This window comes from Calypte anna, chromosome 12 (genome assembly GCF_003957555.1).
Source record: "Calypte anna isolate BGI_N300 chromosome 12, bCalAnn1_v1.p, whole genome shotgun sequence".
NCBI classification, from domain to species: Eukaryota; Metazoa; Chordata; class Aves; order Apodiformes; family Trochilidae; genus Calypte; species Calypte anna.
In genome coordinates, this window is record NC_044258.1 from 17,254,453 (window position 1) to 17,275,828 (window position 21,376).

Genomic DNA, 21,376 nt, shown 5'->3' on the forward strand with positions numbered 1-21,376 from the left:
ATGCAGCCCCAAAAATGACAAGCTGCATCACATATTAGCAGCATCCCTGCCTGGGCTTACACCATCCTTTTAATGAGAAGAATACATTTTTTTTAATGGATGGATGTCTTCCCTGATTGCACAGAAATGAACAACCCTCCCACCTTCAAAACACCAGCAACACAGAACACCAGCCCATGGCATCACCCCAAGACTGCAATACAAATTTTCCTTGGCCTCCTTCCCCCACCCCTCAACATCCAACAGGTAAAGCCACAAAACCCCATTCCCAAATTTCAATGTGCATCTCACTGCTTTGGAAATACAGCCCTGTCTGACTGACACAGACAGAGCTCCAGATCAGCACAAGATGTGGAGGGAGAGGGAGACAGAAAGGAGGTTTGAGCAGTACCTGGTTTCTTTACTATAAGAGATTTCCCTCTCTCCAAACTGCAAGAAAAAAAAAGGATGCCAAGAAAAAGAAAAGTAAAATAAATTGAATTAAAGAAAACAGTTGTAAAAGGAACATTACAACCTGGGAAAAATGATGTCATTTTATTGAGAAACTGATTTTTTTTCCATTAAACCATAGTGAAATGGATGAAGTTTATACAGCTTGGTTTATACAGCTAAATGGTGGAGTTTTACTTTAAATGCTACTCAATATCTTAGCAGTACAATATAACATGATACAACAGCTGTCATACTAACTACTCAATTTTTATTGAACAGCAGAGAACACAGCCACAAAACCCACCTAACTTCTCCTCTAAGTTTATGGCATTTTCAAGGGTGTTTCTTTTCCACTCTCAGGCTGTGAGATGTATGATAAAAAAGTAACAGTGCTCTTGATTAGCTCTCTGCTCAGCTCTTTGGGATAGTCAGGTCTCCTGAGCAAATGCTGAGGAAGGTAACTTGCACACAGGAGGAAATAAAAAGAAACAGGAATCCACGGTGCAGTAAACCAAAAACAGGTCCCTTTTTAAGACTACTACATAAACACCTCTAATAAAATGACAAATTTTCATTGGACTTTTAAAGTATTTAGACAGGAATGTTTTAGTAGAAGTTTAACTGCAAAGTGCATGCAATTAACAGAAAGCCATCAGCTATTTCTCTGGTATGTAAAAATAGCATTAAGCTGTATTAAATGCACGTGTAAGTATCTCAGTTGCAAGAAAAGGGAGGAGATATGCAAAGCACTCCGATATCAAACAATGATCTGTTGGCCAGATGGAGGAATAAAACAATACATATGCTAAAATTTGGAGAAGTTCTGTCAGGCGTCTGCCAAGGCTCACCCAATCTATTTTAAGTGCTTTTTGATACATTAGCTTAGTGTTTGGAGTTGTACAACTCACAGTTATTACCTGGGAACAGAATGCAGTGAGCTTGGGGTGCAGGAGCTCCCCAGTGCTGGGGCAGCTTCCCCAGGGCAGTGCAGGGTCAAACCCAGCAAAGGGCCACATCTGAACTTTCCATCTTTTGCAGGGAAAAACAAACAAACTAGTAAACAGCTGGCCAGGGTTTAGTAAAAAAAGTCTTAGAAAAGCCTAATTTGATGAAAGGGCTCCTGGGCAGAGTGAGGAACAAGGGGTGCAGTGTACAGCTGGTTTAGAGGGGAGTCTGGGGTGGCAGATGGTCAGTGTGAGTGAGCAAGGCAAAGGATGCTACACACCTGAATTTGAAAAGAACCAACAAGAAGTGCCTGATAAGGCTTCAAACTGAAGCAACTCCAGGTCTGAGCCATGGTTGATACTTTTTCAAAGCTGGTTACACAGAGAAGTGATTCAGATGAGGAAGCAGTGGTGACTTCTTTGGCAGCACCCTGAGATGAGGTACTGGGGTGCTTTGGGTTGTACCTGAACGTGGAAGGGAAAGGTCTGAGCCAGCTCCCTGCTCTGGCTGGCACAGTGTCACTGCTACTGAATGACACAACCAGCCTCACAGCTGTCACACCTACATGAGGGGTGATGAGAAAATACAGCAGCCATGCAGTGAGCAGGCTGGTGAGACACTGGCACAGGTTGCCCAGAGAAGCTGTAGATACCCCATTCTTAAAGTGCTGAAAGCCAGGTTGGATGGGACTTGGAATAACCTGGGCTAATGGAAGATGTCCCTGCCCATGGCAGGAGGTTGGAACTAGATGAGATTTAAGGTCCCTTCCAACCCAAACCAGGCTGGCATTCTAGGAAAGGCCTCAGGAACACCAATTTCTTAAGGGAGAATGGATTTGAGGTAACCTATCTAATGAAACTCTGTTGAGAGTAAACTCTAAGGAGCTAAAATCAATGGCACAGAGCAAGTGAGAGGAGCTGACATGGATGAGCAGATCTGATGCTGGCACCAGTGCAGAACAAACACCAGGGACTGCACAGAGAGGAAGGCCAGGAAAGGATCAGGTCCTGGGAGCATATGGACTGCAGGCTGAACTCTTTCATCTCAAGCATTAGCAATGGACCAAGGTCTGTAATTCTTAATTGTGCTGAATCCTAATGCCCTCATCTAAAGGCTTTGGGATTTTGATCAGCTGGCATGGAAGATAACAGTGAAACAACACATTAAGGCTAAACCAGCAGATCAATGGTCTGCAATGCTGTTCCTCTCACTTCCCTTCAGAGTCTTCTCCAGACTCCTTCCTCCTGTGATGCCAACAAAGCAAAGTCACTAAAAATCCCCTTGTTTATCTCATTTATTTTTCCTGCAAGATTGCTGTTTGCCTATGTGGAAGGACAAGAATCAGGCATGGCTGGAAAGGCTATCAAGACAATGGGGAACTGACCTGGGACCACTGACAGATGGAGAAAGGTCTCTTGGACATGCAGCCTTTACCTCCAACTCTTCACCCTACCTCTTGCAAACAGATGCACTTCCTAAATTAAGAGGTCTGGACCTTCATTAACCCACTTGCTACATGCAGCCTCCATCATCCCATGGCTGCTGCCATCCATACAGCATGGTGCCAGGGGATGGGACCAGCAGGCAGGTGTCTGCACCACTCCACAGCACCTCCAGACCTCCCAGCTCAAGCTCAAGAAACTTCTCACCACAAAGCACTGAGAAATTCTGCACCATTCTTCTTTTCCAAACCTTCCCACGTCAGGAATATTCCCAAGAACAAAGGTTTCAGGATGTCCACTGCTCCTCAGGTTGTAAAGTTAGTAGTCACCTGAAGTGACCGGGCATGCACTTGTTTTGTTTTGTAATTTTTCTTAAGAAAATCATCAAGCTTTCTCCAATATATTCTGTAAATAAATGAAGTGGAACGAGGTGGAAAGGGGGTACTGTCCTTGACATCTCTAAGCACAGCAGATGTGCTTAACTGGCTCCAGTTATTTATTTATTTACTTTTTTAGAGAAAATACTTGTTATTGAAGAAATCCAAGAGCTGATAAGATGATGAGAGGTTTGCATGCTGTTGATGGTCTCACTTTCATTTATCCTGAGTGAATACAAGTATCTATAACTAAATATTTCCCTTAGGGTACTGACGACTGAGGTATGTTTATTGCATTGAGTGAATTTATATATATAATCAGCACAATAAACATTATTAAATTGTCTGAGCAAAATCAAAGCATGAAACACACAGTCAGTGCTGAATTCTAATGATGCTGAATGCCCATGATTGCACGGGGAAAGGATCTTAACAAGCCTTGATTTGAGCTTTGGCATCCGCCTCACAAATCACACGGAATGTTCTCTCTTTAATAGTGCTGAATATTGATAAATGTCTCTGCACGGCACAACAGGGAAGTTGGTCTCTATTGGCAATCTTTACCGAAGTGTGTTTTTTCCTTCTCTACACTCAAGGGTTTACCCTGAATGATTTAATTATAATTTTCCTTGTGTAAGACAAATTAAAGAGGAGAGTAGGAGTGTCATGCCAAAGCAGATTATTTATCTCCTTAACAGATTGCTGTGCACCAAACCCCAGAGCTGCTGCTGCTGCTACTTAGAGAAACTGGGCAAAATGTGGGACAAAAGCATAGATGTAATATACATTTAAAACCCAAATGAATGAAAGCATTAACCCATTATTTATAGCTAGAATTGTTTCATTCCCATGCAAGCCACACACACAGAGCACGCAGAAACAAGAGCAGCATCACCATGCTCCCTGGCCCCTACCCAGGAGCAGAGATGCCTCCTAATTTTGAACATATTTTTGCTTTCCAAACATCCTGGGGTGGCTATGGACCCCTGCCTGCTGCTCACTTTTTTTGTTTTTGGGGTTTTTTTGTTTTTTTTACTTTTGCTGTCAGTCAGCTCCAAGCCTGGCAGCCCCGTGGAGCCCCAGCATGGGCAGCATCACTGGTGACACCAGAGCTGTGTCTCCACAGCCTGAACAGGGCTGAAGCTTTGCTGTGCACAACCAGCAGGCTGGGCTTGTGGCACAGTGACACGTGGGCATGCTGAGCAGCCAAAGACTATTTCTCCTGCTGTTTTAAACCCCTTGTTTATAACCAAAAGGTGTTTTTACCCAAGACCTACACTAACAGAGTTGCTGCTTGCCCAGTGGCTTTCACACAGGTGCTTCTGCTGCTCTCACCCCTGTTTCCTGCCTCCAGCAGCCTCACGACCTAACCTGTGGGACCAGGAGCCCCAAAAAACACAGCCTGAACCATCCCAGAGATGACAATAATGATAGTAACTCCTACATAAGCAACTTCTCTCCTGCAGCCCACTCCTTCTTGAAAGCTCAAGAGGAAGGGGGAGTGAGGGGAAACAGCTTTACAGCACACCCTAAAAGTTAATGTTACCTGTATATGATTATTTATTGCTGCTGGGCAGTCGTTACGATGTAGCTGTGCTTAACTGGTAGGACACTTACAGATTTTACTATGTGCTTTTTACTGTTGTTTAAATCTAAATAAATAGCTCTTGATTGTATCAGACCAAAGCAAACAGCCAGCTGCACAGAAGGTGCTGGAAAAAGAGGGGGGAAGTCAGAACCCAAAAACAAGCCCAAGCTGCTGACTGGTGTGGTGGTGGGAGGTATAAGGGCTGTGATCTCCCTTGGGAGCCCTGCTGAAAGACCCATCTGACCCAAGCTTGGGCTAGGGACCACCTCCATGAGACCCCTTCCATTTGCACACTTGGCTGTGCTGAACCTGCTGGGTAACAGCCCATACATGGGCTTCACTCTAAGTCCAGCAAACTCAAGCTCCCACCAAACCCATGATTTTTTCTAGTCTTATCAATCAAAAATTAGCAAAACCCTGCTCATGCCTGTTCTCTCTCTTTTGTACAGAAGTTACAATAACCCCTTTTGTGAGCTTTCAAATCTATACATCTGAGAGCAGAGCACAGCAGAGCCCTCGCCTCCCTGCTCGCTCACACCCCAAATGCCCTGCCTGGAGATAAATACCCTTGCAGAAAAGAAACGAGTGCAACACATCTCAACAAGAGGAGTTTCTGTGTCATATGAAATTCAGGCAGGCACCACGGTGCCTGATGAGACTGCAACAAAACCCTTAAGTGCATCAGGAGGCATTCTGTGTGTAGTCTCCTGCTCGACTTATGGATAAAGACGTAATTCAATCACCGCAGCAAATGGGTGGTGTAAACCCCTCCGTGTACCAAACAAGAGGCAAGATAAAGCAAAGCCTTTTTTGTATTCCTAAATATACCTAGTTTTGCATTTGGATGTTGTAGAGAACTCAATAGATATGTAAGAAAAGTATAAAGGCAAGCTTTAAACACTAGAGCTACCAATTCAGCCACTGAGTCTTCTAACCTAGGGAAGTCTCAAAGCCATGGTATGTTTATGCCTTCCTAATTAATTTATTTGGAATTTTACCAATAAAAACATAAATACTACTACTACTAATAATACTAATAAAAACATTTACTAATAAAAACCTTGTTTGTAGATCCCCTTTATCTCCAGGCCCCAATACAAGACTCAGACACATGGATTTCAAGTTCTGTTTGACAGTATACACAGAGAAAATTCTTACTTCAGAGCAGACTCCTGTACTTCCACTGCATTTCAAACTAAACAGCAAAGGCATAGTGTTTCCTCAGTGAGACAGCCACTAGCAGACAGCACATGCCTCTGTTTAGTGAAAGGAAAACCCATTTCACTGCCTGGGTTTGTACTTCATACACTCAGGAAGGAAAACAGATAAAAAATTTATTGAAAAGTCACAAACCCATCTTGTTCAGCTCTCTGTGCAGCAAAGGGGGAATTTAATTGTTTATTAAGCATCAAATTGTTTTTAGAATCCCATGTAAGTCTTCATGAAAACCACGTCCTTGACACTTACATGCATTATAAATGTATATGCTGATGTTCCCCCACATGTCCCTGCAATGGATATAAAATGATGCCTTACCCACAGAGCAGTTCTTCCCAACAGTGGCATGCTCCCCTTTAAAATACATCTATTCCCACCAGCACTATTTTCTTAATATTAGAAAGATATAAGAGGTATTTATACAGCTGCCCTATCAATCTACTTTCAGGCTAGCAGAAATATAAACTCTATGGCTTAAAAATTCCATTATCCTCTTTCTAATGAATGAAAGGAGGGACGGAAAGACAAAGCCATCAGTTTCCATAAAATCCAGCTTTCACTACTGTCTGCTTTAACATTTCTAGGTGGGCAAAGGCACTCTCTTGAATGCAAAGAAGAGCTGCCCTCCCCACTGCACCCACGCTCTCGGGGACCCTTCCCCTTCTCCTCCTCCTCCTCCTCCTCCTCCTCCTCTGGCAGTGATGCTGAAGCTGCAGCAGGTGCTGGCACCCACAGCCTGAGCTCCTGGACCCATCTATCTCACCGTAAGCAAAAGTTATGTTGTTAGACATGCCTCAGTGAAACCTGGGGGTGTAAAGAAACAAACCTGCAATAAAGCATCCTTTGGAATAAAGCAGAGCCTGCGCCGAGAAGCACATCAACAGACAACCCCTGATTTTAAGCCATTTCTTTTAACAATGCAAGCCTAGCAAGTAAAAATTAACTCACACTTTTAAAAGCCAAACAACACCAGTTAGCTAATTTTATCACAACTTATAAAAAAAATCACTTTGTTTTTAGAGAAACCAGGTGAACTCAAGCCTTTCACTTTCTTGTCAAAGCAGGAAAATACAGAGGAAAAAAGGCAAAGGGGTCAGATGAGATGGGGCACTGAAATTTGTCAGGAAAATGGGTGGCAAAACAGCCTGTGCTGACCAACAGATTTTTTTTTTTTTCTCACCTCCAGCCTGCAAACCCAAAACACATCAAGAGAAACACCACCACGCCACGCGGGATGCAAACCTCAAAATAAAAACCCGGTTTACACTCTTCACACTTCCCCCAAGATGCTTATCCAATGCACTTCTAATTAGCTAATTGTGCCCACATTGATCCAATTAACAAGCCATAAAGACCAGAACAAAAGGAACATATTCTGCCCAGTGGAGATTCTATTCAACCCAGCCAAAATCAGGCAGAGCAAGACGGGGAGGACAAAACAGAGGCCAAGGCTGTTGGCCACCGTCCCCAACAATTTTGCCACCATGTTGCAGACTGTTCCGAGATGCTCCTGGGTGGAAAACCCCTCTGGCACCTACCTCTCCCTTTTAGGAGTGTGGACTGATAGCTGTCCATTAGTTGAGGCGTGTGGGTTGATGATTAAGGAGGTCTTGGATGGGGCAGAGGAGGAGACGCAGGTGGTGGACAGGTCCAGGCTGCTGTGGTTGTTGCTGGCTGCCTCCTCCGCTGTGTGCGAGCTTGTCACTTCCTTCCAGAGCTGCTGCAGTTCTGTTGGAATCATGCCTGAAACAAACAAATTGGATAATTAAATCAATTAACAGCTAATTCGGCCGTCTTCAAACAGTAATTAAATCACAGAGTCAGTAAACAAAGCCTAGTGTTAGTTTTGCCTCTGCGTGTGGTGTTGCTTGAGTAATTATTTATTTTTTTTTTTTAATAATAATAATAATAATAGCCACTAAAGGCTGATACCCAAAGCTGCAGGGCTCTGCTGAAGGTGCTGGGGTGACACCTGCACCACCTGTGTCATGCCAAATCTGGCGTGTGGGGCAGGGGAGGGTACACACAACACAGCACCCACCCCAATCTCCATGTTAATTATTATTATTATTACTATTATTTTTTGCAATTAAAATTATAGAGAGCCCATTTCCAGAATCCCCAATCAGGCAGAAATCGCCCTGAGCTCACAGCAAGGCTGGCAGCAAAGGTGGCCAAGGGCTACTCTAGAAACTACTATTAGAAATTTATTTATATATTTTAAAATATAGATTTTTGTTTTGTCTTGTTTTGGTTTTGTTTTTTTTTAATGAAAGTGAGTATTTTTTATCCTGTTTTTAAAAGAAAGGAAGGTCTTAGGAAAAAAATAAAATACTCAGCTTTATTATTATGACAACAGGAACCACAATATGACTAATTTTGTGCTTAAGTTTTAAATGATGACAAATAGCTTTGTTATTAAATACAGTTTTTATTAATCACTTTTAGACATAAATTATGAATTCATATTGTCTTCCTGAAATGCTTTTCAAATTTTAACAGTCAAATTGATTATACTATGATTATTTCATTAACACACCTATCTTTCTCATTAATTTTGGTTTCTCCAACTGCTCACTTAATTGATGGATGTGTCTACTGAAAAACTGTATAACTTTCTATACAAGTAACACTATTATTACTGTCATTTCTTAAATCGATGCTAATGAGCCATTCAAAACTAAAATGAAAACAAAGTAAGCTTCAAGAAATAAAAATAATTTTAAAAATAATAATTGTTTTCCTCCTGGGGCCCAAGTGGACACCAGACTTAGGGCATCACAGCCAATAAATAAGGCAAGTGAAAACTTTGGAAACTCCATCAGGCCAGGTGGAAGGCTGGAAGGGGAACCACCTTCACCAGTGTGACAGGGGCTCATGCTGAGATCAGGGTTTTGGATAAAGCTTGATGTTTGTGACATGATCAAACACGTCAAGTCCTCTCACTGAAGACTTCACTGCTCTTCCAGAGAAGGCCATGAGAAAAACAATAAATAGCAGTAGAGACGCCTCACCTCGATATTCAGCAGAAAAAAAAAATAACAATTAAAGCCAGTGTCTGCATGTTTTGGAAGAGGTTTCTCATCACTGTGCTGCCAGATCATCTTATGGATGACTGTTCATTGTTTCAGCTCATTGTAGTGCTGGAGCTATCCTAAGGAACCTGCCATTTTCTGTGTGTATAGAACCAGCTCACACAGGCATGTATCTCACCAAACCCAAGGTACTGAAATGAAAATAAATAAATAAAAAAAGAGAGGCAGTATGCATTATGTTCATTTGAAACACATAATAAAAAATGCCAAGGTCTAAATTTAATTTATTTTTGTCATTTAGAATACAATGGATAGATAATCATCTCAACGTGATCAGCCAAACATCTTTACTTTGCTAAACTGTTAAAGATTTTAATTATGCTAGCTTTGGAGAGCACTGGTCTAATGAGGCGATAGACTCCAGAGAATCTAAGTGGTTAAGAACTGTGAAATGAGTCTGATAGGATTTTTTTATATTCACCGTGGATCGTTTGCATATCAAAGAGGAGTAAATTATTGCACGACAGACCAATAACCTTCCCCGCCTTTCTGAGAGTAGCATTAACAAAAACAGTTGGTCTCCAGTAACGGGTTCACTGCAAAAAAAATGCTAAAATCCTTAAGTATCTGCAATTAATATATATTATGAAAGAAGCTTCAATTTATACATTAAGTGATCAGATATTCTTAGGACACATCCGCTTCTCTAAAGCCACGTCAGTTTTCCTTTCATCAGGCCCACATGCCAATTATATTTTGATGGATTTTATCCCAAATGAGCATTTAGTTATTAGGCATATTCAATTATTACTTGTCCCCTGAAATTGAACCCCTGAGCAAATTAAACAAAGAAAAAGGTCAGTACACAAGCCTATGTCCTGTTTTCCTGTATGGAGGCTATTATTTTCAAACACCTTGCAAAGTGACAGTGTGGGATGTATTTTTAGCTAACACGCTTGACAGGACTGTCTGCCCACTAACAATTACCTGTGAGCACGGCTGACCCTTACACCACTGTTTACTCAATTGAAACAATAGTGAATAGACTTGTCTGTTGATGATAACATATTGATAGGAGACCATATGAGTCGACACCTATTTTTATTTTCCAGAATAAGCAAATAGGAAAAGAATAAATTGCCTTTTTTTTTTTTTTTTTGCCACCGTCCCCTCGTCTGGATTTCTACAGGTTTTTAATTAAGAGTCAGGCTAGCACCCACTCTCCCCTCCTTGTTCCCCTTCCCCCCCTCAGCACCTTCTGGATCTACTGATGTTTTAGTAGATGTTCCTTTCCTAATGTTCCTTTTTATCTGAGGGATAAGCTTGCAAGCATTACAGCCATTAAAATATACACACATATTATATTTATATCTCACAGCAAATCCTCTAAAAGTCAATGGTTTTGGTCCAACTTCCCCTATAAGTGCAACTCGTATTAGCACTAATTACAACTATGCTGAAGATAAATAAAATAAAAATCATAGTCTTGTGGGGGAAAAATTGTTGGGAGTTAAATGAGGAGGACTTCAGGCTGGGTGACGTTAAATTAAAGAGTTAATCATGATGTCAGATGCATCTGCACAAAACCCATTGCTTTAAAATGAGATTACTGGCATCACTTGATTAATAAATAAAAAAAAAAAATGAAACAAAAAACCACCACCCTTCCTCTTCCCCGAATTTAGTTCTTTTAGAATAATTCTGGAGAGAATTCCTAAGTAACCTGTCACACTGGGCAGCTGAAAGGTATGCTCATTATTCACCTGGCAAAACGGTTAAATAAAATTATAGAACAAATGGTAAAAGCAAGTCAAATAGATCCATGAACACTCGCAATAAATTATGTCATTTACCATTTAAGAGTTTCATTTTAACAGTGAGAGCTAAATTTTAAGTCAGATTCCCAGAACTGCACTGCAATTACCCGAGCTCGCTGCTGCCTGAGCTGCAACTTCGTAGGAACTGGTAACGGGATTTAGCCCTGAAACTGCCAAATCTACAGGAGCAATCAGGCACCCAGATGTCTCAGTCCTATTATTTTTCACTCACTGCTGATCTGAAGTGTGATTTGCAGTTTCATTTTACAGATACTAAAGATCTAGCTCTCACAGCTCAGAACGCTGCTGAAATGGGTTTATTTTTAAATTGCTAGTATGTACAGATGTAAAGTCTAGATTATAGATGTGTCTAAATAAAAAAGCAGCAAAGATTACACACACAAAAAAAAACATTAAAGGATGTGCTATTTTCTGTAAGACAATAGGCAGCACTAAAAAGTAAAATGAAACTAAAATACAGCTTTAAACAATGTATTCGTTCTAAAAACCTAACAAAAATATAATTTACAAAGTAGCATTCTCTCCTTTGAAGCATTTATTACTATTATGGATACTTAAGAATAAAAGCAGAATGCTTTTAACTGAATTCACAGCTACTAGAGAGATTATTTTATTCTTTTTATATGCACATTTACAGTATTTGTATCAGTCTTGCAAACTGCTCTGAAAACAAAAGGGCATGATACATGTAATTTTTTTTTTTTAATAAGAAGTGTCCATTACCTTATTATTTTAAACTATAGCTCTGGCACTTCATTGCATTTTTCAGGACTACTAGCCCCCTTCATTATGAAAGAAAATGTAGGCACAGGTTTAAAAAATGTATGTTGTGGGGACAGTTGACAGATTACTGCTCACAGAACTCAATTTCCCAACCCCAGGTATCACCGGCTCAAAGACAAACAGAGTTGCTCAACCTCTTTGTGTCCTTGTACCTCCATACCCAGGTGACCATGTTCAAGCAAGCAGAAAGTTGATTTAAACCTCATAATGACATCAGTTTTAAGCCTTCGTCTCTCTGATAAAAAAAAAATAAAGTAATAAAATATGGTGCTGTACTGCAACCTGCCTGAATTCTTCCTCTTCCCTCCTACCGCCGAGCCCCCAGCTGCCCTCAGTAGTGGGAGCTCATTTCCCTGCAAGGATCAGCCCCTTCTGCTTATATTTATGTCATGCATGCAAGCAGGCACCCCCTCCAGGTTTTAAATACACTTCTTCACGAGGACTAATAGTTACACTACCCTGCTAACCATATCAATCACTGCCAGGACTGCTGAATTACCTACTGGTGTCTCCGACGTGTTACCGCACAGATTACACTTCATGCATCACCACATTCATTTCTTTCACATTACACGTGAGCGTGTCTTGTCACTGCCCAATTGCCCTCCTTTGGACAGCTTAACTGATGGACTATACAATGAACCTTCCTGAGTCAACTTAATAGTAGAGGAGCTGTGGGAAAAATTAGAAAGGTCGAAGCTGGAGGCTGCTGGGTATGTGGGAACAGCCTGGGATGCTTCCAGGAATAAATCCAAAGCGTAATTAGCGCACGGTACAATGTTTTGCAAGTAGAAATGGCCTTTCCTCTACGTGCCCTTATTCCTGGACTCGTTTCATGCCTTCTCCCCATCACACCCCACATCACTGGTGCCCGACCAGCTACCACGCCAAGCCTGACCCTGAAGCTCCCAGCCAGGTCCCACCCTGCAGCTCATCAGCTTCCGACTCATGCACAGCACCAGTCTAGACCAGGCATCCAGCTCTGGGATGCTGGGAAGTTAAACTGGGTCTGGCAGAGGGAGGTGTCAAGTCCTCAAAAGCTTTGGTTCTCAAGAATGGAGTTGGAAGCTCAAATACCTTTATAAGCCTTGTAAAAATAAGCCTAAATAAACCATGTCAGGCACACAGCAAAACTGACTCCACGCCTCAAGTTTTGTCACCCTTTATCCATACCAGTACTCAACAGCCACCTTGTTCTTCTTCTGCAACTACACACAAAAAAGGAGGGTGAAGAATATAAGCAATTTTGTCCCAACCTCCCTGTTTAGCTGACTAGAAGCTGAACATAAATTCATTACATGGTTTAGCAACTAGTAGCAGCCCTCAAGCTGCTTTGAAGAGCCCCAATCATTCAACCTGAGCTGACTCAAGTTGTTGAGGTGGATGTTTAAATTTATTATGGGGCAAGGAAAGGGAAAGGTATGATTATTCAGAAACAGCAGCACCATGGCTGAAAGACCTGGCCTTCCCTGAGCCATGCCAACTTAGAAAAACCTGCTTTAATCAGAGCAGTCAGGACTCGGGCAAACCTGTTCAAAAAATCCCAAGGTTTCCAGACAAACCCAGTGTAAAACAAAAACAAAATCAAGCCAAAGAAAAAAAAAGAGAGAATAAACCCCCCACGTTATAATCACTGTCAAAAGTATTGTGATTTAAGTAGTTATTTCTTTCAATGTACCAATATCTTGAAATACAAATAGGGGTTTCAGCAAAGCAGTAACTTCTTGCAGAGTGCAGGACCGAATGAAGATGTGGGAGGATCTAATTGGCAATAACATCAACTAAAATTAAACAGAGTTAATCCCAATTTGCCTGAGTGTGGAGGGAGGAACGAAGCTATGATGCACAGGGGCAGTGGAATGAAGGCCATGTAAACAGGCATGGAGAGGAGACATTGCTACCCCTCCCTCTCAGCTGTAGCAAAGGGCAATCACATTTCTGCAGCTCAGCAGCCTGTGGATCAGAGCTCCTCTGTGCCTGGCCCCTCGCCAGGATGGAAGAAGAAAGAACCCAAATAACACATTTCAGAAAGGAAAAGAGGCTCTCACACTCCCCTTAGCCAGGAACCCAGCACCAAGAATCGATTAAGATGCCTCCTGTGAAGGATTTCAAGCTCAGATTAGCACAACCAGCAGCTCCGAGTCCGTCAGCCAGGATGTAGCTGTGCAAATTGAATCCAAACTCCAAAGTGCTCACCTCCTGCCAGCCAGAGCAGTCCACGACTTCAGTGGTGCCCCTCTCAAAAAAAAAAATATATCTTTACATGTCCACCCTGCCTGTCAAGGATTTTTCTGTGCTTATTATTTTATGAGCCTACCAGGTCTCCCTTACTGAGTGACAACTTCGTGTGCGTGTGTGTTCTCGCTTTACCAAGCAGCTCCCAAACCCTTCACCCACCTTGTGCAAGGGGTTGCAAAGGCAGAGTAGGCTGTCCAGGCTGGATTGTTAGCAGCCCCTGACGCTGCAAAGACAGGAGGTGCTGCTGTTGCAACTGCTGCATCTGTAAAAGTTGCTGCTGAAAGGCCAACTGCTGCGTAGCCACCTGCTGCTGCTGGGGCTGGAAAAGAAAAAGAAAAAAAAATTAAAAATGCACATTTGTCAATACAGAGCAAAGCACCAACAGTGGATTTACAGGGCTCCTGGTCTCAACACACTTTAACTTCTGATTGCAGCCACCAGTTGCACCTGGTATTGAAGCAGGGTAGCAAGCCCAAAGCATGCTTAGGTGCTAGAGCTACCCCTGGGGTGCAGGTGATTCCTACTCATCCTACCTAAATCCTTCCTGCCATCCCAATTAAAAATGCACACAGTGTTTCTAGGTCTATGCTACTGCTTCACCCTGTTCCTCTGCTCCTTTTTTACCCCAGAAGTAGCTGCATTTCAGTGGTGGGTAAAGCAAATGCTGCTGGAAGCTGGGAAGAGTCCTGGGCAATTCTTTGAGGCAAATAATATGGATAGTGTGAGAATTGCACCACACCAGTACATCACACTTAGATGTAGTGAAAAACAATCCTGCAGTGTGCTCTGCTTGTTCACACAAGGGTCATCTCACCTACAAAGGCAATACAACTGGCTTAATTTATGGTATTTTCTACTCTTATTCACCCGTCAAGCCCCACAGTACTTTTTGTTATGTTCAGAATTATTCTGTGCTGTATTTAAGGCTGCTACTCCTGCACTTTGAAATTTTTAATTATTCTCACTAGAGAGAAGATGGAGTTGCTTTACTCCACAGGGACGTGAACCCTGAACCTTGGAGGTGTAAAAGAACATGTTGCTTTTCTCACTTCTGTACCCAGAGAAGCTTTTAACTACTCTGTTTATCACTTCTGACATAAATAAATGAGAAAAAATCAGACCTTTGAAGAAGAAAAACTTCATCTAATATTGTTAATTAGCCATGACAAACGATGAAATAACATTGTAAATCTTTCATAGAAACAGCCACTAGATTTTAATTACACACATTCATAATTTAGCAAACAACATCTTACTTGAATGTGAGTGTTTAATATGTACAGTACTCCAGGCTTCAGAGTCCTTAATTTTGTTCAGTTAAGGAAGCCTCCAGGTTTTGCTTCCATGCTCATCTTGTATTTTATTTGCTTTGTTCTTTAAAATCCATGAAAGGCTTTGCGTTTTGATAAATATCTTTTTATTTATTGTACAATGACAGGAGGAAAACTTTTGTTGTGTAAAACATCAATACATCATGCCAGTGTTTAGCAGCTCCTTGTGCTAGCCAAAAAAAATTAATGTAGATTTCCTTAGTAATTATCTGAGTGATAGAAAGATAATACAGTGCAGTAGTACAATAAATAGAAGGAAATTATCTAATATCCCTAATCTGCTAGGAATCATATCAAGGTGGAGGTCTTATACACATTATGGCTAACAATTATGGAAAGAAAAATTAACTCTTACAAAACTACAGACTTTTGCAAACAAACCCCAGCCAGATCCCAAGTGTTTTGCTGCCCTTCCTTGACACCACGCCAGGGCCCCATTCCCTGTCGGTGTCAAACAAGATAAAAAAAATCCACCCAGGATTTAGGAACCAGCCAGGGGTCTGGCCCCCCACTTTTATTCTACCATCATGACCCACCAACCTGAATGCTGTGACCAACTGTATGCCCACGACTGTACTGACAATTTATCTTCTTTCCAAAGAAAATCTAGGACTTTGAGAACACAGTTAAACAAATAGGTGTTTAGAGATTCTGAAACTCAAGTGTTTCCCTTTCTTGGCAACAGCTTGCTCAGACAGATCCAGTTGTTGCAACTATTTGCAACAGGACCAGATGAATGCAAGCCCCGGCAACGTTTATATTTAATGTTTGCCCCCCAAAATATTATTTTTTTAAATATATATACCTAATATTTATTTACATATAGACAATAAATGAAATTACATAAAAATGTAATTACAGTAAGCTCTGTTTTACCTAGTTGCAATCTGAGTGTAAAGTTAGTATGCTGCTTTTTTTTTAATTAAAAAGAAAAAAATACACAACAATTCCTTTACATAAATTGACTGATGCCAGTTTGGTTGTCTTCTTGGCTATCCTAAGAAAAGCTCTTGAACACTCTCTACTTTGAAAAGCCAGGATATAAAAGTATACAAGGCCCATTGTCCAAGAAAGAATTTAAAAGCAAGACACGTTGCCAAACTGTGCTCCCCACCCAGTTACCAAACACAGGATACAAGGCAGTTTGTTTACTTCTCACAATTGAATGCATACAAAAAAGGTCTCAGCACAGTCCTGTTGTCAGGTCAGTAGTCAGTGTTAAAATGCTGAAATATCCTGATAAAACTTGCATTTTTGATCCCCTCCCTAAAGCTTCTGTCAAAGGTCTGTTTTCCTTTCTTAGGTTACTCCCTACTGCCTAACATAAACTCTCACAACTGCCGGAGGACAAACGGCCCCGGTCGGGAAACAACCAGCTCCATCCAGCACCACGGCACCAGAACCAGGCAGAAACCTGCCCCAAAGCCCCCTTTGCCCCAGGGAAACCCGACAGTGCCAGGCAGAGAGTGAGATTTCACCCCACTGCCTCTTGCTGTCAGGTCCCATGCTCACCCCCTGCTACACAGCACAGCCCTCCAGTAAAACCCACCAGCAACCTGACTGGGGGTCTGCCTGTTATCCTGCCTGGGGGTTGGATACCCCAAGATTTGTAGTATGGGAGATTTGCTGTATATTTAGTTCTTTCACGATGGTACAATAGGCCAAGGTGGTGACAAAATGATTTGGGGGATGCAGAACATGAATACACTTGTTCCATATGTCAAGGTACAAACTCACTCAGCCCTCGACAGCACGGCCACTGCGGGTCCCCACCGTGGCACTGCTCCCCATGTAGCCCCCCCATCAGTTTTTAGTGTGAGAGGGAGGGTGGGGGGGGGGGGAGGGAAAGAAAAAGAACCACCCCTTGTGTGGTAATTTAGTGAGAATAACCTCCTTAAGGTAGGCAAAAATGAATAAACCTGCAGGATGAAATACAGTTGAATCGGGTCTCTACTAAAAACATCAGCAAAAATACCACCCCCCCTCAATCCCAAAATCCTAGAAAAGGCTGGAGAGGCTTGGGCTCCCTGTTCTCTTTACAGCTCTGGTGTTAAAATGTCCTATGTCCTTCTTGAAACAGGGAAGAGTCCTTCCTTATTGTTGCTTCCGATAATGTAATATCAGAAGTGTGACCACAGTAAATCAGTGCCTTAGATATTGAAATGCCATCACATTGTCTAACTTCCCTTCTTGTCGTTTTTAACACAAAGTACTTTTTCCTTTAAGCTCCAAGCCCTCATCTTTGTGTCTGAGATGCTCTCCTGTCTGACAACAGCAATTTAGAAGAGTTAACTTTTATCATTCATTCTGCTGTGTAACTTTCCCCTTCAAATTTCTTTATCTGCCCTCTGAGCTCATCTGAACTTTCATGTTCTCCCAGCATGCAGGCTTGCATTCAAAACTATGTCTAATAGACCAAATAAGAGGTTAATAAGAAGTGGCAACAGAAAGAAAAAATACAATCCCTGGTAACTGATAAGAATGACAGTGGCAGCCCTTTATTGTTTGTCTTCAAATATAGAGTTAAAGATCTTTAAAAAACTAAATTTTGACGCCTTTGAAAAGAAAGAAGCACAAAATAACAACAGGGGGTTATTGCCTGCCAGCCACAGGGGAGAAGCTCCATAATTCTTATTCTCCCTTTTGAAGGCTGTTAGAAATCTGATTCAAAAAAGCAACAGCAGAAGGAGAAAGCCTCTTGAGGCTATCGCCATTTCCTGTGATCATGCATAATGCGTTTCAAAAGTGGGTTTTTACCAATTCTGTTGATCAATTGCACCTCCTTCATATTCCCTCTTTTTTCTGCTGTGTTTACATCTGATGTGACTCAATGACAAGCGCTGTCTGAGACTGTGAAACAGACCTGTCATGTTGATTTATGGGCGCATCAAACCACGACTTGTCCAAACTGAAGCTCGCAGTTCATTAATTAGAGAGTTGTGACTTTGAAGTCAGCTTTCAGACTGTGGTTTTTAACATTTGGCTTAATTTATATGCTCTTGAATGTGGATCTCTAAGGAAAAAACTGAAATTCCCTTCTTGTCTTTGAACTTCTTTTGACCGCACAATAATCATTTCTTTGTCCAGAGTGATGCCTGCATCCCAGAGTCATTAACGCGCATTGAACTGCCACTGATGAGTAAGCCCTACTGAATTAGAAAAACAGCCAGCAAAACAAAGCTGAGAGCATTCTGCACAGTGATATCTCACAATTACATGCCTTCCCTCCCTGTGCCATTTCCATTTTAATTACTGTTAGTCCTTTAGATTTACATTTTAGACACTTTTTAATCTGTTCCCTTTTTATTATAGTGGCGCCCATAAGCGCGCTCTGGTTAAGGTTGTGTCAGCGTTTCCATTATAACCCCCCCTGTTTTCAGGGGTTTATAACTCAGCTGGAAAAATTCACTCGGGGTTGAAACTTGGCACAGGTGGCACGATTCGCCGAAATTTCGGGGGAGGGAGGGAACTGGTGCATGCTTCCAGCAGCACCACTTGCAGAGTGACACAGAAGTGCTGCCACCATCACAGGACATCACACAGAGTCTTGTGCCAAGAGGCAGCATTCTAGGATCTACCCAAGGCAGCAGTGATGTCAGATTAAACATGAAAGTCTCAAACTCCTTGTGACTGGAGGGCTGAACTTGGTGCCTTAAAAAATAAACCTAACGACAGCAAAATTAAATTTAAGCATGCCAAAATCAACAAACAAAGTTTGGGATGTGGCAGGTATTTTGGAAAGGAAACCTATTTGAAGGATGGGCAGAAACCACCTGACCTGCCCTGTTCCTGCCATGGAGGGTGGTGGCACCAGAGCATCCTGCTACCAAGTCAGGAACAGGCAGATTCCCACGCTGCATCTTGGACCTCACTTCTCAACATCACCACTGATGCTGCTCCAGTGTGATCCCTCCTGTTAAGCCCAGGCTGTGAGGAATGTGCAACCAGAAACCCTATGGGTTGAAAACTCCCTTGGAAATTCAACATATCTCAGCATTTTGCTCTGCTTAAGAGAGGACAGCACCGTCTTGGCCCTGCTGTCTAGCCTCCCCCCCCTTCCCTTTCCAACATAACTAACTTCCAAAAGCACTCTCCCAAGATACAAGTCTCAATGCTTGCTCCAACACTCATACCAAACATCAAGGCATGGTCCCCTGCTATAAAATATGTGGCAGCAAGCAAATGGAAAGCACAGGAAAGTACAGGCGAAAACAGGACAATAACTCTAAATCTGAAAGCTGAGACCCGATAGAGTCAGTTCAGTTGTGCAATCATTTATAAGATGAATGACAGTTTAATAGCCACTAGACAGTCCCCAGGGATCTGTGGTTTGAAAGTAAAATGGGTATTGTCTGTACCTCTTTAGGCTGTTTTCCAGCATGTTGTTGCTGTAAAAGTTGAAGCTGCAACTGTTCCTGTTGTTTCTTATAAAACTCTTGAAGCTGCTGCTACAAAGAAGAGGAAAGATGGTAAGTAACAAAGTGGAGAGCCAATTCAGTTGTCCCTTTTGGTGTAATACACAAACTGTGATTTGAAAAATAGCATCCTTTTATCTGTAATGGTCTGACCTTTAGTTTGAAACTCGACAATAAATTCAGTGCACACTGACTATTCTTGGCATTATCGTTTGAAAAGTAATCTCCAAAATGAACTGATGAAAAACATACCATTTTCTACACAAACTAATTAAAATAAGGCAAGGAATGACCTTTGATTGTAACAACAAAGCCAAAATGCCCTTGCTGAGAGAGCCTGGCGAATCTCTGTTGTGAAACACACATGCTTTCTAAATGATAGGGTTTGACTGTATTAAGTGTTGTTCAATACATGCACGGACATCCTGGGAAATACTCTCCTCCTCCTCCTCCCTGCTCCCCAGACGTGTGCTGAGCAGGCAGCACTCGGGTCCAGGCAGGAGGGAGTGTGGCATCCAAGAGGGAGCACACAAGGTGCTGGGCTGGAGCAGGATGCTGGTGCCCACCTGGGACTGGCAAGCCGGTCCTGTGCCTTACCCTGGGGTAACAGAGCTGTGGGACTTGTCAGTGGCCAGCTCAAAGCTGAAGAAAGGACTATGGACTAGGAGAAACACACCACATAGGCTGGCTGAAATCAAACAGATGAAGGCTTGCAAACCCCTTCAGTTTTACTGCCCCCGTTTCCATAGTCCTTTAGGGTTCCAGATGGACATAACGAGGTCTAAACTGGGAAGTCCCACCCTACTCCCATGTTTATTGCAATTAAGTTCCTAGGGGATGCAGGCAACAGGGACATCTGCCGAAGTCCTGACACTTAAATATGCATCTGTATTATTTAGCTGATCTTGGAAACACTCCTAGCACTACTCCCTGGATTTGTTTCCAGTAGCTATTTCTAGAATTCAAAACAAAAGAGCAGTCAGTTCATCTCGGAGCACTGCTGCTCCCAGGTTCCGACCCAAGATGTGAGCAGCTTCTTTCCCCTGGAACATTTTCAGAGGCAAAACCCTCTGTTCAAGATATATAGGGGCCACCTGAGCATCTGTTAGGAAAACAATTACCTGTTGAAGCATGAGTGCCTGCTGCTGTTGGAGCAGGACTTGGAGTTGCTGGGGAGTTAGCACTTGTTGCTGGAGGATCTGCTGCATTTGCTGGGGAGTGATCACTTGAGGTGTCATCATAGCCACCGACACTGGAACCTGCAGGGAAAGAGGAGAGCAAAGAGGGGGTCAGAGCACAATCCCACAGCTCCTCCACACCACCCACCATCCCTGTGCAAAGCACCAAGGATGCCGAAGGCGAGAGTCCTTGTGGCCCTCCACAACAAGAATAGAAAGCCACCTATATTCCCCTTTTGCAAAGCATTATTGCAATGGGAATTCTTTAGAGCAAGCAGAATGGTAAATACTGTAAAGATTTATTTATTTTTACAACAAACCATCAACAGGGTCCTTTCCCTCCCAGAAAGCCCTGCCCTTCCCTGCAGAAACCCAGCAGCCAAACATCCCACGCTGATGGGATCTAGACCCTATTACGACAGGTTTTTAAGAAAATTGAAGAAAGGCTCAGTGATGTGAATAACAGCACTAGACTCCATGCAATTTTAACAGAGAGGCCCTACCACGATGTCTTTACCATTCCATATTCACCCAGCATACAGATGTCTTCAATTCT

At 42.3% G+C, this 21,376-nt stretch overlaps 1 protein-coding gene across 11 annotated transcripts in view; it reads right to left on the reverse strand.

Moving 5' to 3' along the window:
- FOXP1 (forkhead box P1) overlaps positions 1–21,376 on the reverse strand; it is a 377,025-nt gene that overhangs the window by 55,616 nt on the left and 300,033 nt on the right. For 9 of the 11 annotated variants that reach the window (XM_030458438.1, XM_030458444.1, XM_030458439.1 and 6 more), the window contains 4 exons: positions 20,764–20,901; positions 19,586–19,675; positions 14,056–14,215; positions 7,541–7,745 (listed from right to left, as the gene is read on the reverse strand). In XM_030458438.1, the coding sequence (XP_030314298.1) occupies positions 7,541–7,745; positions 14,056–14,215; positions 19,586–19,675; positions 20,764–20,901 (593 nt within the window). The remainder of the gene's footprint in view (positions 1–7,540; positions 7,746–14,055; positions 14,216–19,585; positions 19,676–20,763; positions 20,902–21,376) is intronic. The other 2 variants (XM_030458449.1, XM_030458445.1) reach the window with 1 other exon arrangement.